This window comes from Colletotrichum phormii, assembly GCF_030913505.1.
Source record: "Colletotrichum phormii strain CBS 102054 chromosome Unknown BDP81scaffold_11, whole genome shotgun sequence".
NCBI classification, from domain to species: domain Eukaryota; kingdom Fungi; phylum Ascomycota; class Sordariomycetes; order Glomerellales; family Glomerellaceae; genus Colletotrichum; species Colletotrichum phormii.
This window is the reverse complement of record NW_026851453.1, coordinates 1001378-1013846: the sequence shown is the minus strand read 5'-3', so window position 1 is coordinate 1013846 and position 12469 is coordinate 1001378. Positions and strand designations below refer to the sequence as shown.

The following is a 12469-nucleotide window of genomic DNA, read 5'->3' as shown; positions in this document are numbered from 1 at the left end:
AAAATTCGCGAAGCTGCACAATGACAGAAGGGAGTAAGTAGATACCTCCTACCAGGTTTGAAAGCAAGTATTGAAATGACATTGCCACCGCTGTGTTACATCCATGCGACATCACTAATAGTTTAAATCACGTCTGTATCATTCATAGCTCACATAATCAAGGCAACGTAGTATTCTGGTTACCGTTACTCCGTATGAGTCTTTTCTACTTGCAGTCTCTCACTTTTCTCTTTGGTTGATTATGGTATAAGCAAAAACCTGAACTAAAAGTGTACCACTGCTTCTCAAGCTGCCTCACTTCCAGGGGCCCTTGATACTACGCGTGCGTACCTATTCAAGCTGACCCATCATCCAGAGTTAGCAATCCTAAACATGGTCTTATCCTGGCTTTGGACATAAAAGAGCCAGTTGTTTATGGCAGCTTATCCGTAATCCGTAGTCCATTTTGGCTACCAGTGGGTACGTACAAGGATTGCTGTAAGGGGTATATCATCCTTTCAGTGTTCGATATGATGTGTCATGTTTCGGAAAGGAAACCGAGAGAGTAAGAAACGGTGCAGAATGTTGTGTTCTTGATGTTGTTTCTCACCCATCTCACATGCTAATGATTCTTGACAAACAGTAAATCAACGAAGGGTAGTGTTAAGCTGTTGCATGTGAAGATGCATTACGAGGACATCGCGCAGTGTGTTAAGCTAACGGTCACCATGGTGTTTCCTGTGAGCAGGGACAGTAATGGACCATATTCAGAAGCAACTCTGGACAAAGGTCGTCCGTATATCACAAGTAGCCGAAAGTATGCTCCTGTAATTGAGTCAATGTTGAGGGTGGCGTCCGCTCTAACGGAGGCGAGCAGTCACTACGGTCTGGGATCGCAGGCGACTCGGTCAGGTGAGTGTTGAGCCGCAAACTTACCAGGACTAGCGACAACGATTCACCGGCTACTTGGTACGCGAGCCCGTGTGTCACCTCCGCAATGCTAGCAAAGACGGGTAACTGTATAAGTAGTCCCGCATTTTGCAGCAACTGCCGAGGCTTGTCTTACGTTCTGAAGCAACATTCAACATCCCCCCCAGTCGAAGTGTGCCAGGTGACTGAGGCTGAAGGCGTGGTCCATCAAGTCGGCTAGACGCCGGGCGCCGACCGCTGACCGCTTCAGAGACCGTTCGCGCCCGCGTTGCCGCCCATTGTCACACCTCGCTGTAGCGGCTTCGGTCGGCGGGAGGTTCCCGAGCCAGTCCAAAAGCGGAATGGGGCGACATCGGAGGCTGGCCAATCCCACTGGCCGCCGGTGGAACGACCGTCTGGCGTCTGCCATCCGCCATCCTGCCGTTCCTTCACCCTTCACCGCGCAGGATTCGACACCTTTCTTCCTCATTGCTCAATCTTCGGCGATGGGCAGATGGGCCTCAAGGTCAGCCAGTGAGCTTCTGGTCCCGGCCCTGGTCGCATCGTCAATGGCCGGAGGAATGCAGACCGAGACAAGTGATGAGCCCGGAGGGGTGGAGACATTGAGCTCACCGGGTCCCGACGAGGAGATGGATGTGGCACCCGCTGCCCGCTCCCGCCACCCTCTTTTTTCATGTTGTGCAAGGACGGCAGGCGCCATGGTCAATCACAAAGGTGGTTCGGTCCGATCCTGATGTTAGGTGTGCTGAACAGTCGCGCTGGTTGGATCACTACCAAAGTCCAAATCGACAAGTTGAGATGGCAAATTTCAAAGTCTGGGGCGGTAGAGAATCCATAGCTAAGAGAGGTTCGGTCGTAAATGTCGATGTTGTTTTTCCTGCACATGCCATGCAGGCAGACAAGAACAGACGGCGCGACGGCTATCTGAAGCGCGAATCCCACCAGTATGTACGCACGTCTTTCGTGCATATGCCGCTAATCATAGACACACCTTGACTGTGCCAGGTCGCCGACTCGGCGGGAGAGTCTGGAAGGACAAATACAGGCATACCGTAGAAGTCGAGAATTGCCGGCTGAATGTGCAATGGTGTTTTGACGTCGGCCCTCTGTCCATGGGATTGCCGAAGTTGCAACGTTGATACACACAATGGAGGCATAGCCACAGTATAACTTGCAGAGGGTGGCTGGTAATTCGGAATAGGACTTCAATACTGGCGCCTTTGCCAGCCAAGGCATCTCAAGAAGCAACGACGCGATGAACACCAGCGTCTTTCATCCGTGATCCTTGCAATTGACAAACTTGACATGGGGGAGCATGTTTGGACTTAGGCAGTTGCATCGTATGGCCATCTGAGTAGACCAAAGCATTGCAAAGCATGCAGCAAAACGTTGCGGCCTTCATCTCGCTCGAGGGGAAGTGCAGATGCAGCGGGATTGCGAAGTGGATGATGATTCGTGAGTTAGGCCAAAAGAAAGAAAGACTCGAGTGCTAGCGTGGGGGGATGAGCGGAGACCTATCGGAAAGGGAGTTGCGGTGAGGCTGGCGGTATTTTCCGGTGAAGCCAGACTCCATTGGTTGAACAGATGGGCGAGAGAAGTGAGACTCTGAGAGGATGGATGGACGGACGCAGCATTGGGTTGTTGTTCGTGGGGCAGCGAGGAACCGGTGGTTGTGGCCGACTCACAAGCAGCGCGCAGCGGGTGCGGATATCGTGAGTGACGGGAGTAGGAGAGGTGTCGACTCTGTCGAGGACCACCTCAATTAGCTTAGCGAGCCCAAGCTGGATGTCGACCTCAAGTCCAACTTTGTACATCCGTAAGGGGAGACCAATGGGTTGTTGAAATATTGCGTAACGAGATAGGGCTCTGATCTCGAGTCTCTAGGTTTCCAGTGAATCATGTTGTTCTCTCTGCATTGGGCTGTTGTTGATGTCCGACTAGAGAGCGGATAATTAGAAGAGGAACCGAGCCATTGGCCCAGGGCTGTGGGGGTTGACAGCCCCCGCTTGGATCCATTGCAAGTGCAGCAAGAGGTTTGGTGGGCAGTTGTTGGAGACTTGCAGTTGCAGGCTTTGCAGCCCGAAGCCTGAAGGTGAGCCAGCGACTCAGCTACCCGATCTTGTTACTCGGTGGGCGGAAGAGCAGGGAGCGGGCGGGCGGGACGAGACCTGACCATGAGACGAGGAGGTACAGCGTATCCGTACAGCGCAAAGTGAAGGAGACGGTGACAGGGACAGGACAGGGTCCACGTGGTGCGCATGACATGTCTTTCTTTGCCAGGGCCGGTTGGTGTTGCATCGCCAGAGGTGCTTCCCCATTGTCGTTCTCGTCGTGATTTGCTCTATGGGTACGTCTGTGTTGATACTGTTCCTCGCTTCCATCAGTCGGGCAGTGAAGAGGCAGGTTCAGGCAATACCCGGAGAACGACTGGCTGTATGAAAGCGCACGGAATCTCGCGAGGTGTGTGTAATGTGTATGCGACGACGAAGGTCATTGACGTGCATCTCCTCAGCTGTTGTTGGGTTTCCGAGCTTCTCCGTAGTCAAGCCGCACATGCCAAGCGGACGGGACATGGCTAGAGCCTAGACGCCCCCCAGCCGAGACACCGAGAACAGACGTTCACACCATTGCTTGGTCGGTGAGCATGTTGGGTCGTTGAAGATCATCGACCGGGCCGCACGACTGATCTGACGGGCTGGGCTGAGCTGGGCTTTATTGACTGGGCTTCGAATCCTGCGAGAATGCCCGGATGTCTTTCAATATCGAGCGCATCTGTCGACTCCTCGGGTCTAAGTGCGGCCATGCCAGATCGGACTGCGAGAAGATGTCCGTTTGAGTGTGTGTGTACGGAATATGTGTGCATGCCTAAGAGAAGGGAGCTTTCAGTGCCCTCGACATCTCTGCCCTGCCCTTTCCAATCTCATGCAATGCTGGTTCTACCTTGCCTTGGAGAGTGCTGAAGGTGTGGACACTGTCGCGGTGATTGATGGCTGGGAGTTTGGGACGCTCCAGCCAGGACCCCATAATTCTACTCGATTCAAGCATCTCGTTAAGATCTAAAGTGGATCGCGGGGGAAGAAGGGGGAGCAGACAAGAACTGGCTGGCCAAGGTAAGGTAGCTCAAGGTCTTGTGTTATGGTGGTAAGGTGACGAGTGGTGATAGGTTATGTGGTCAGGTAAAGGTAAGGTGGGCGGACGAGACAAGACGAGAAAACGCCGATGGGAGAAAAAAAAGAGGTTCGGAGCAAAGAGCGGCGGATTAGCAGTTTAGCGGTTTGGCGGCAAGAGCAACCGTCGTATTTCCTCTCTCACCTGCCAACCCGAGACAGGTCCCCCGTCCTCCATGCTTGCCATGGTAGCTCACCGTCGGACAAAGTCACTTCCCTGCTAAAATGACGGCACGGAGTACCTTGAGGTCTTGGATAGGGAAGGTGTCCCCGCCACGGCGCAGCAAACTGCCCGTGGCCCATCCCACTTCACCTCGCACCTTCCCACCTTTTGCAGAATCTGGTGCGTGCGCGTGTGGAGGTGAAAGGTCACCACCCCCCCGGCGGCCCCCCTGGACCCTTCCTTTGACGTGCCAGGCGCTGTTTCCCCCTCCTTCCCCTCCAAGGGTTAAGAAAAAAATAAAAAATGGTGCCGGGTCAAGCGCTCCGCAGCCTGACAAGTGAGGTTGTCGACTTTCGATTTGCTACCTATCCATGGATGTTTACCTTGCCTTAGGTGATGGGAAAGAACGCTGGTGTAATATGCAGTGGCTGGTGCAAATGCGGGTGCGGCTTCCTTTCCGAGATGTACCAAGGTTAGGTAGTTGAGGTAGGAAGGAAAGAGTGCACCCAAGTTCCTTCCATTCCATTGGGTTGAGTGATTGAGTCCAAGTCACTTTAAGAAACAGCATGAGGCAAAGTACCTTCCTTACCTTACCTCAAGGTAGACAGACCAACAACCACCGCCCAGACGATGTACTTGATACATACCTTACCCTACAATGCAGATGCAGATGAAGATGTAAGGTAGACAAAGTTGCACCACGAGGTTGCAGGTGAGGTGGGCTGGCCAGATCGAAGCTGACTTAGAAGTTAGACTGGGCTCGGCTAGGCTGTGTCGTGCGACCTACTACAACGCGCCTGCCTCTCTCTTCTCCGTACGAATACCCGGCGACTGCTTCCTTGTGCCTAGGTATTCCTCTTCTCGCGCGCTCTGTCATGGTTTCTTTTTCATTTCTTTTTCAACTTGCAAGTGCCTATCAACCTATACCCATCTCCCCGAAAACGATTGAGCCATTCAGACCTCACAGCTTACATTGCATTGAATCTCGCATGGACGTAGTCACTTAGGGTGCAACGGAGAGTTGAGGTGAGCGAAAACCTTGTGTGAAGAAGAAAATATGATGATGTTCACACTCATCTACGGATGGAGACTTTGGTGAAGCGTCATGCTGGGAAAGAAGAGGAACCCGGTCCTCTTGAGATATCCACACCTGCCATTGCAACGACTCAGAAAACCTGAGGAAAGGACCAGGGGACTCGACTCTGCGGGGATTTCTTTACCTACCACGCGTCTTGGCTCGTTCTCTCCGTCTCTCTGTCTCGCTCTCTAACTCCCTTTCTTAGCAAGCTGAGAGTAAAAACCGACAGAACCTGAGCAACGAGCATCTCCAATATACCTTGGACCTTGTTACCCGGCGAGCAGAACATAGAGAGACAGCCGACTACAGAGTAACAGAGGCTCAGAGCAAAACCGCTCAGCATCGGCAAGCAGCAGCAGTAGTAGCAGCAGCAGCGGCAACAAAAAACATCAGACCGAAACCCGGACCCAGACCCGCTCGATAAAAGTCACAACCCTCACCTGGATCACTCACTCAGCACCAAAGCCCAAGCATTGAACTCTCTGAACCCAAAATCCACAACATCCACAACATCCACAATCCCTGTCGCAGGGTTCTCTCGTCTCTCAGTCTCGTCCCTCTCTCTCCTACCTTGTGCTACGCCTCTGCAAGTCACTTGGTTCACCTCAGTCGACGATACTCAGTACCCTCAGGTGCCTTTTTAACCGCTATCTACTTCCCGTGTATCTCTCACTGCAAGAAAGTCGAGCGAGATTAGTTGTACCGGCCCGGTTAACAGATTATCATCCGTCCATCCAGACTGTATGTATGTATGTCTCTCTTTTCCACCCACGCCCAACTTTCTCCGTTCCCCTTCACCCGTTCCCATCCCCATCCCGGCCTGGACTAATCGGTACCTTGGCAGAAGTATCCATACACCGTCGCCTTTCTCTTCTCCCACCACAACATCCAAATCCACACAAAACGACATCTTGAAGAGGGGTTTACACTACGAAGTAGGGGTACCTAGCACCAGTGACAACAATCCACTACCACCTCCACCACAACCACCAGTTCACTACCACACTACTCCATCCATACCTGACCAGAGGTTCAGTACCACCTCACCTCCCGATCTCAATTCCCAGCGCCGTACCTTACCGGGGGTCCTGGCCCGTGCTTTCTTCGCTCTTTCCCTCTCCGGTGCTCGGTGCACGTACCCTTAAATCCTGACCGACCGACCTTATTTTTATTCGTGCACCTTGGCCTCGGCCCTCATCCTCCCACCTTCACACACCTCGAATTGAGACGGTCGTCCACCGAAACCAAGTCTGATTGTCCTTCTTTTATTCTCGACCGTCCCTGCGGTGGTTTCTTCCGGTTTTCGGGTCTCAATTGGCATCCTTTGCACTCGGCGCATTCTCTGTTTGGCTGCTCCCCGCCTCCGAGGACCCGTTTCTTTTACCCCTCACTTTTCTCTGTTCGCTCTTTCGCGTCGGTGAATCTCGGTGGGGCACCACCACACAATCTGCCCAACTTCAAAGAAAAGGCGCGACAGCCAGACAGAGCCAAGTGTGTGTGTGTGTGTGTGTGTGTGTGTGTGTGTATGAGAAGAGAGGGGGCGCGGGAATTCCACTAGCCACCCTTTCTTCTTGAAACTCTTTTTTCTTCTCTCTTCTCTCTCATCTTTTCCGCCACATACAATTATACCAACGCACACCGAGGATGGGTCAAGGGTAGTTGCTGCTGTGACAAAGGGAATAAGACAACACAACTTGCAAGCATGCATCCGGCTCCGAATCTGTTGGAGGCGCCTCCGAAGAACGGCAGTGAGGAGTCTGGAAACAGACCCCAAACTGGCTCACCTTCAATGTCTCATCATGAGCTGCCTCAGTCGCAACAGTCTCCGCTCCAACAACAGCAGTCATTGCCACCGCAGCATCAACAGCAGCAGCAAACGACTCCTCAGCACCAGTCACAGCAACCTCCCCCCACCCCCGGTCAGTCGGCTTCTCCTCCCCTGAGGAAGGACACCAACTCGTCCATATCAACTCAGGCCACGGCGGCATCCGCTGCCACCAATATGTCCGTGGACACAAGCAACACATCGTACAGTGCCGACACCTCTCCTAACTTAACATCCATATTCCATGTAAAGGATGGCTCCGACGTCTCTAACCGGGTCCGCGCGAGCAGGAGGCGAACCGGTCCTTTGTCCCAGCAACAGAGAGAGAAAGCCGCACTCATCAGAAAGCTGGGCGCCTGTAACGACTGTCGCAGAAGGAGAGTTGCAGTAAGTCACTCGTGACCCTTCATATCTTCATGTCAAAAAAAAAAAAAGAAAAAGGTGCTCACCCCTGCTGACAATCCTGACCTTGCCAAGTGCCACCCTAGCCATCATAACATGACATGGGAGGATGCCGTCAGGAAATATCACAGGTCTCACAGTCCCAGCATCCAGGATATCGCCCCGTCTATGGCTGGCCAGCGGCCGCTTAGCCCAGCGCCGGCCCTGAACAACAATAATGTGAAGTCAATGTTCACACAGGACCCCGATGAGATGGAGATAGACTCCCCGACGCCTCCTGGTGGTCACCGACTCAGCGAATCACGGATTCGCACGCCGCTTCCGACCGGACCCAGGCTCGATAAGCCCCCGGTTTTGCCTGGCATAGAGAGTCTCAAATCTGACTTACAGACCAACGTTTCGAGAATTCTGTCTACTCCCAGTCGAAGTCGCTACTCTAGTGCACAGGCCTTACTTCTGTACTGGCAGGACGACCCTGATTTCAGTGTTGGCAGCTCTGTCAAAGAACTCGGAGAAGTTTTCGACCAGTATTACCGTTATACTTTTTCGATCACGACTATTCCGTCTGCTTCAGAGGCCTGCAAAAGCCCGTGGAGATGGCTCTCGCGCAAGATTACCGATTTTGTGGAGGATCGTGATCAACGGGACGTTCTAAAGATTGTCTACTACAATGGTCATTCATACTTAGACGGCAACCGGGAGATGGTGCTTGCCAGGTGAGTACCTATCAAGCAGCGTACTTAAGGGGGCCCGGATCTGACCTTTTGCCAGCTCAAAAGACAAGGACAAGGCCGAGACCATTCGGTGGAGTGGCATTCAGCAGGTGCTTGAGGAGGCCTGTTCAGACACCCTGATTGTGATGGACGCCGCATTCTTTCCATCTTCGAAGATGCACCGTCAACAAGGTGTCTTGGAATTGGTAGCTGCTGCTGTATCTGAGGAACACTTCGACGCCTTGGATCGATGCACGTTTACCAAAGTTTTGACCGAGCACTTAAAGACACGCGCCTCTCAACGATTCACGAGCCCCTTCTCCGCAGCAGAACTTCACTCGAAGCTGCTGTCCAATTATCCTTCTCTTGTTCAGGATAGGAACCCTGAAAAGGAAACGATTACGAGTTTTCCGTCTCCTCTCCACATGCAAATGTCTGGAAATGCTCGACTACCCTCGATTCTTCTCGCACCTCTCAACATCGGTCCCTTGAGGACAAGCCTTCCGTTCGGCACAGAAGGTCAGCAACTGGTTCTGTCTTTCCGGATAGGAGACGAACCGATTGACATTGACAACTGGACCGAGTGGTTAAGAATGATGCCCGAGGGTGTCAAGGATGTGAGGGTTGACGGCCCCTTTCGACCATCAAGATAGGCTTCTAGTGGCCTGAAACTGCCAGAGTACAGAAATCCGGATCACTCGAAACGGGCGTCAAAATAGCCTGGCGGTACTTTGCCGCCGTATTATACGTTTATCAATTCCTTGAGTCCTATTGTAGTGGAACAACCCCTCGACAAAGGACGACACCGGGGGAACCGGCGCGGCTACGAAATAGTCACGAGACTCCGCCAGTGGGTTTGCGACTGTCAAAACCTCACTGTTTACCGAGCTATCAGACGCAGCCTGTCTCCGCCGAAACCCCTTCTTGTCTCAGCGCCCTTCACTGGGCCTGCTTTTACGCGTTAATGACTGATTTTCACGACATTGCATCATTCATACCTCCTCGTTAGGTCTGGGAGGCGAACGGTCGGAGTCGGGAGAGTCATATTATTTTTCCACATCGAGCCAACCGAGTATGGAATTCTGGGAGGGGGTCCGGTTTTGGGGCGAGAGAGATTTCACACGGCTTAGCGAGGAGTAGAGTGGTGTGGTGTGCTCGGCGTGGAAATTTCATGGGAAACGGGAGGGGAGGAGCAAAGGGACGGCGGTTTCTTGACATGGCATGATACGCAGCGGCCTTTTTGACGCAGTCATGTTTTACCATGGAAGGACGTTTGCATTAGTGGATATCCCAGATTCGCTTTTTAAAGACTATGCATCTCTCTTCTCTCTCCCACTGTCATATCTGTTCTCGATCTCTCACTCTCATTTTTCTCTAGCGAGATTTGTGTGGAACCAAGTCTTGCTTCTTCCCCGACCTCTGGTTTTGCCCTCTGTCATGAAAGATGTCCGTGATCCTAATGCTGACCAACTCCAGAGCAGTATCCTGTTTTCCTGCGCTCAAGGGAGCGACGATGGCGAAGAGCCCAAACCCCCCCCCTTATCTCAGGGTAAGGAGGATTGTTCATATAACAACCCAATGCCGGCCGTAATGATACACCAAAAAGGGCCGTTAATGCGCAAATCTCTCTCTCTCGTTCTCATAAACCAGGAAATCTTTAGATCGCCAGCACCAACATCGCCGCCACCGCACTCAGCAACCCAGCCGCAAAATTAACACCCGTCCTCGTGGCGGGACTGTTGGCCTCGACGTTACCAATCGCGAAAGTGGGGTTATAGTCCACGTCGCGGGTATCCAGCGTGCCGTTCCAGCAGTACCGCGAGAAACACTGCGCACACGCATCCGGCACGGTCTCGCGCGAGCGCGCCATGCTGCGCGAGAGCACGGCGCAGGCGACGCAGGCGGGCCAGTTTGTGTCGAGCGTCGCGTTGCCCTGGGTAGCCGAGTCATATCCGTTCTGGATGATGACGTCGCGCTGATCGAGCTCGTAGCTCGGGTCAAATGTTGAGACGTTGGAGTGGGCGACGTATGGTGCGTTGGGGAGGTATACGACCAAAGGAGGTACACGCTGGTTGCCCGAGAGGGTAAAGTTTGAGGCGTTGCAGCCGAAGAAGGTTGGGCGGCGGTTGAGGCCTAGGTTGATGAAGGTGTTTGCGTCCGGGACGGGGGGGAAGAGGGTTCCGTTTGCGATGGGCTCAGCGACGCGGTCGTATGTTGCGCGGAGGGCGGTGCCGTTGGGCCAGTTGTAGTTTGTGTCGGCGGAAGAATCGACGGCGAAGATGACGTCGACGGCGCGGTTGGGTTGGATTAAGGGGTGGAGGGGGATGTTTTGAAGGTCTTCGCCGCCGTCGACGAGGGAGAGCTGGGTCTGGTTTGCGTTTACATTTGTGCGCGGGTTGTAGCCGTAAAAGGGGTTGGGCACGTATTGGGCGATGTCGTTGTTGTCCTGGTCCAGGACGTTGAGGATGCTGGTGAGTGCGGATTGGATGAAGTCGGGCAGGCCGGCGGAGGAGAGGTTTTGGAGCAAGAACTGGTTGAAGAGGGAGGAGGAGGTTCCCATGACGAAGCCGGCTTGGTCGAAGCCGCGGACGCAGGAGCCGTTGTCCGGGACGCGACCGGCGGAGAAGTTGGAGGCGAGGTAGCGGAGGGGCGCGAAGCCGTAGGCTGTGTTGTCCCAGGTGCCGAGCTCAAAGGGGTTGAACTCATAGACGGTAGCGTTGAGGGAGATGATGCGCTCGTTGGGGGCGCGGCCGTCGGAGACGAGGATGGGGAAGGGCTGCTGGCCGGATTGGAAGTCGGGCATGTCGGCGATGGAGGAGAAGGTGTAGGATGGCCCGCCGTCGGTGGCATTGATGAGCTGGTACGAGAGGGCGCGGCCCCAGTAGTCCGTGATGGAGACCTCGAAGCCTTGGTCCTTTGTGTCGACTTGCTTGGCGACGTCTCTCCAGTACTCGGCTGTGTTGAGGATGGACAGGCCGGATTCCTTGGGTCCGGAAAAGATGGATCGGTCGAATTTCCAGACGGCGGACCCCTTTGAGCCGCGCTGCAGGTCGACTACGGAGGAGAAGTTGTTGGTGAACATGGAACCGACGAGCCATCCACCACCGGAAAGACCGGCAACGTAAGTCGCGGACTGGAGGAGGCCACCGATCTGGCCGGCTGATGTCGAATTGGGAGTCCGGCTGTCTGCGGCAGCGAGGAAGCCGGCGCCGTTCATGAGGGCGCGGTAACCACCTCCTGACACGGCGAGGGCAATGTTGGGAAGCTGCGATGACGAGGACTTTACACGGTCGATGTAGGCGCCGGCATCAAAGTTGGGGATGCTGACGCGGGTGAGGAACTCGCGCATTGGTTCGACTGTGACGTTGCGGCGGCGGGTGAGCCATGCTGTCTCGTTCGGCGACAGGGCCGATGCGGACCGGATTGTGGGACGGGCGGACGGGCAGTCGACGATCGCGGGGGCGTAGCCTCCCGATGGGGAGTCGGGAAGGGCGCGGGGGTCCATAGCCTCCATGATGAGCCCGGCCGCCATTGGCTTCACGGGATCGACCGCCCACACCGGGGCAACGGCAGCGGCTACTGCCAATAGGGATGGGAGCATCATTGTGTGCAAATCCTCTTTTGGTCCTGGCCTATTGGGAAAATCGAACAAGATGTATTTGATTTGGAAGTGGGCAAACAGAAAGGGAGCTTGAAAGGGGGTATCAAGCAAAAAGGATTGGGTGTGAAAGATATATGGATAACCCAGACTCCAAAATAGAAGGAGGAAGGATCGGAAGGGACGGTAGAGATGGGCGACGGATGGACACTAGTAGTAATAGGATCCAGCGATGGTCGACCTTGTGGGCATGGCCCAGCGGCTGTGCGGTGCGGCGACTTTGACGGGGATGAGAAGGCTTCGGCTTTTTCCACGGACCCGTCAAGCTAAAGAAGGTTTTCGCCTGGTGTCGGCCGGTATGACGTCGAATTGGAGAGTTTTTCTGAGTGCGAGCGCGGTCCTTCTTTTTTTAATCGGACTGAGACGTCGGGATGCCGTGTTCTTTTTGCTACAAGAGAGCCCCTTGTTGGCCAATGCTTGGTTGCTGATGGAGGAGCGATGCGATTTGACGGGAGGTTCAGTTCCTGCGTTGTCCAAAGTGGGTGTTGGGATGAGTTGTCAATGGTGAGAGCTAGGATTAGTTGAATTCCCAGTGACCGCTCCCAAACGTGACG

The 12469-nt window shown here is 54.1% G+C and overlaps 3 protein-coding genes across 3 annotated transcripts; 1 reads left to right on the top strand and 2 right to left on the bottom strand.

The window, feature by feature from the left end:
* Positions 1-1340: 1340 nt before the first annotated feature.
* BDP81DRAFT_429284 (uncharacterized protein) lies at positions 1341-1896 on the bottom strand. The gene has a single exon (XM_060590504.1). It carries the CDS (start codon positions 1876-1878, stop codon positions 1612-1614), a length of 267 nt encoding a protein of 88 aa, XP_060444832.1. The 5' UTR covers positions 1879-1896; the 3' UTR covers positions 1341-1611.
* A 5123-nt stretch (positions 1897-7019) lies between these two features.
* On the top strand, positions 7020-8910 carry BDP81DRAFT_320784 (uncharacterized protein; the record flags this gene model as incomplete). The annotated part of the gene is made up of 3 exons (XM_060584550.1): positions 7020-7529; positions 7620-8260; positions 8316-8910. The coding sequence occupies 3 exons, from the start codon at positions 7020-7022 to the stop codon at positions 8908-8910; spliced, it is 1746 nt and encodes a 581-aa protein (XP_060444831.1).
* A 1004-nt stretch (positions 8911-9914) lies between these two features.
* On the bottom strand, positions 9915-11789 carry BDP81DRAFT_321177 (lysophospholipase; the record flags this gene model as incomplete). Its single annotated transcript, XM_060584590.1, has 1 exon — positions 9915-11789. The coding sequence occupies one exon, from the start codon at positions 11787-11789 to the stop codon at positions 9915-9917; it is 1875 nt and encodes a 624-aa protein (XP_060444830.1).
* Positions 11790-12469: the final 680 nt, after the last annotated feature.

What these genes read in the sequence shown, in the direction of transcription:
- BDP81DRAFT_429284 (XM_060590504.1), bottom strand. Translation starts at nt 1,878, where the DNA reads ATGCACGAAAGACGTGCGTACATACTGGTGGGATTCGCGCTTCAGATA.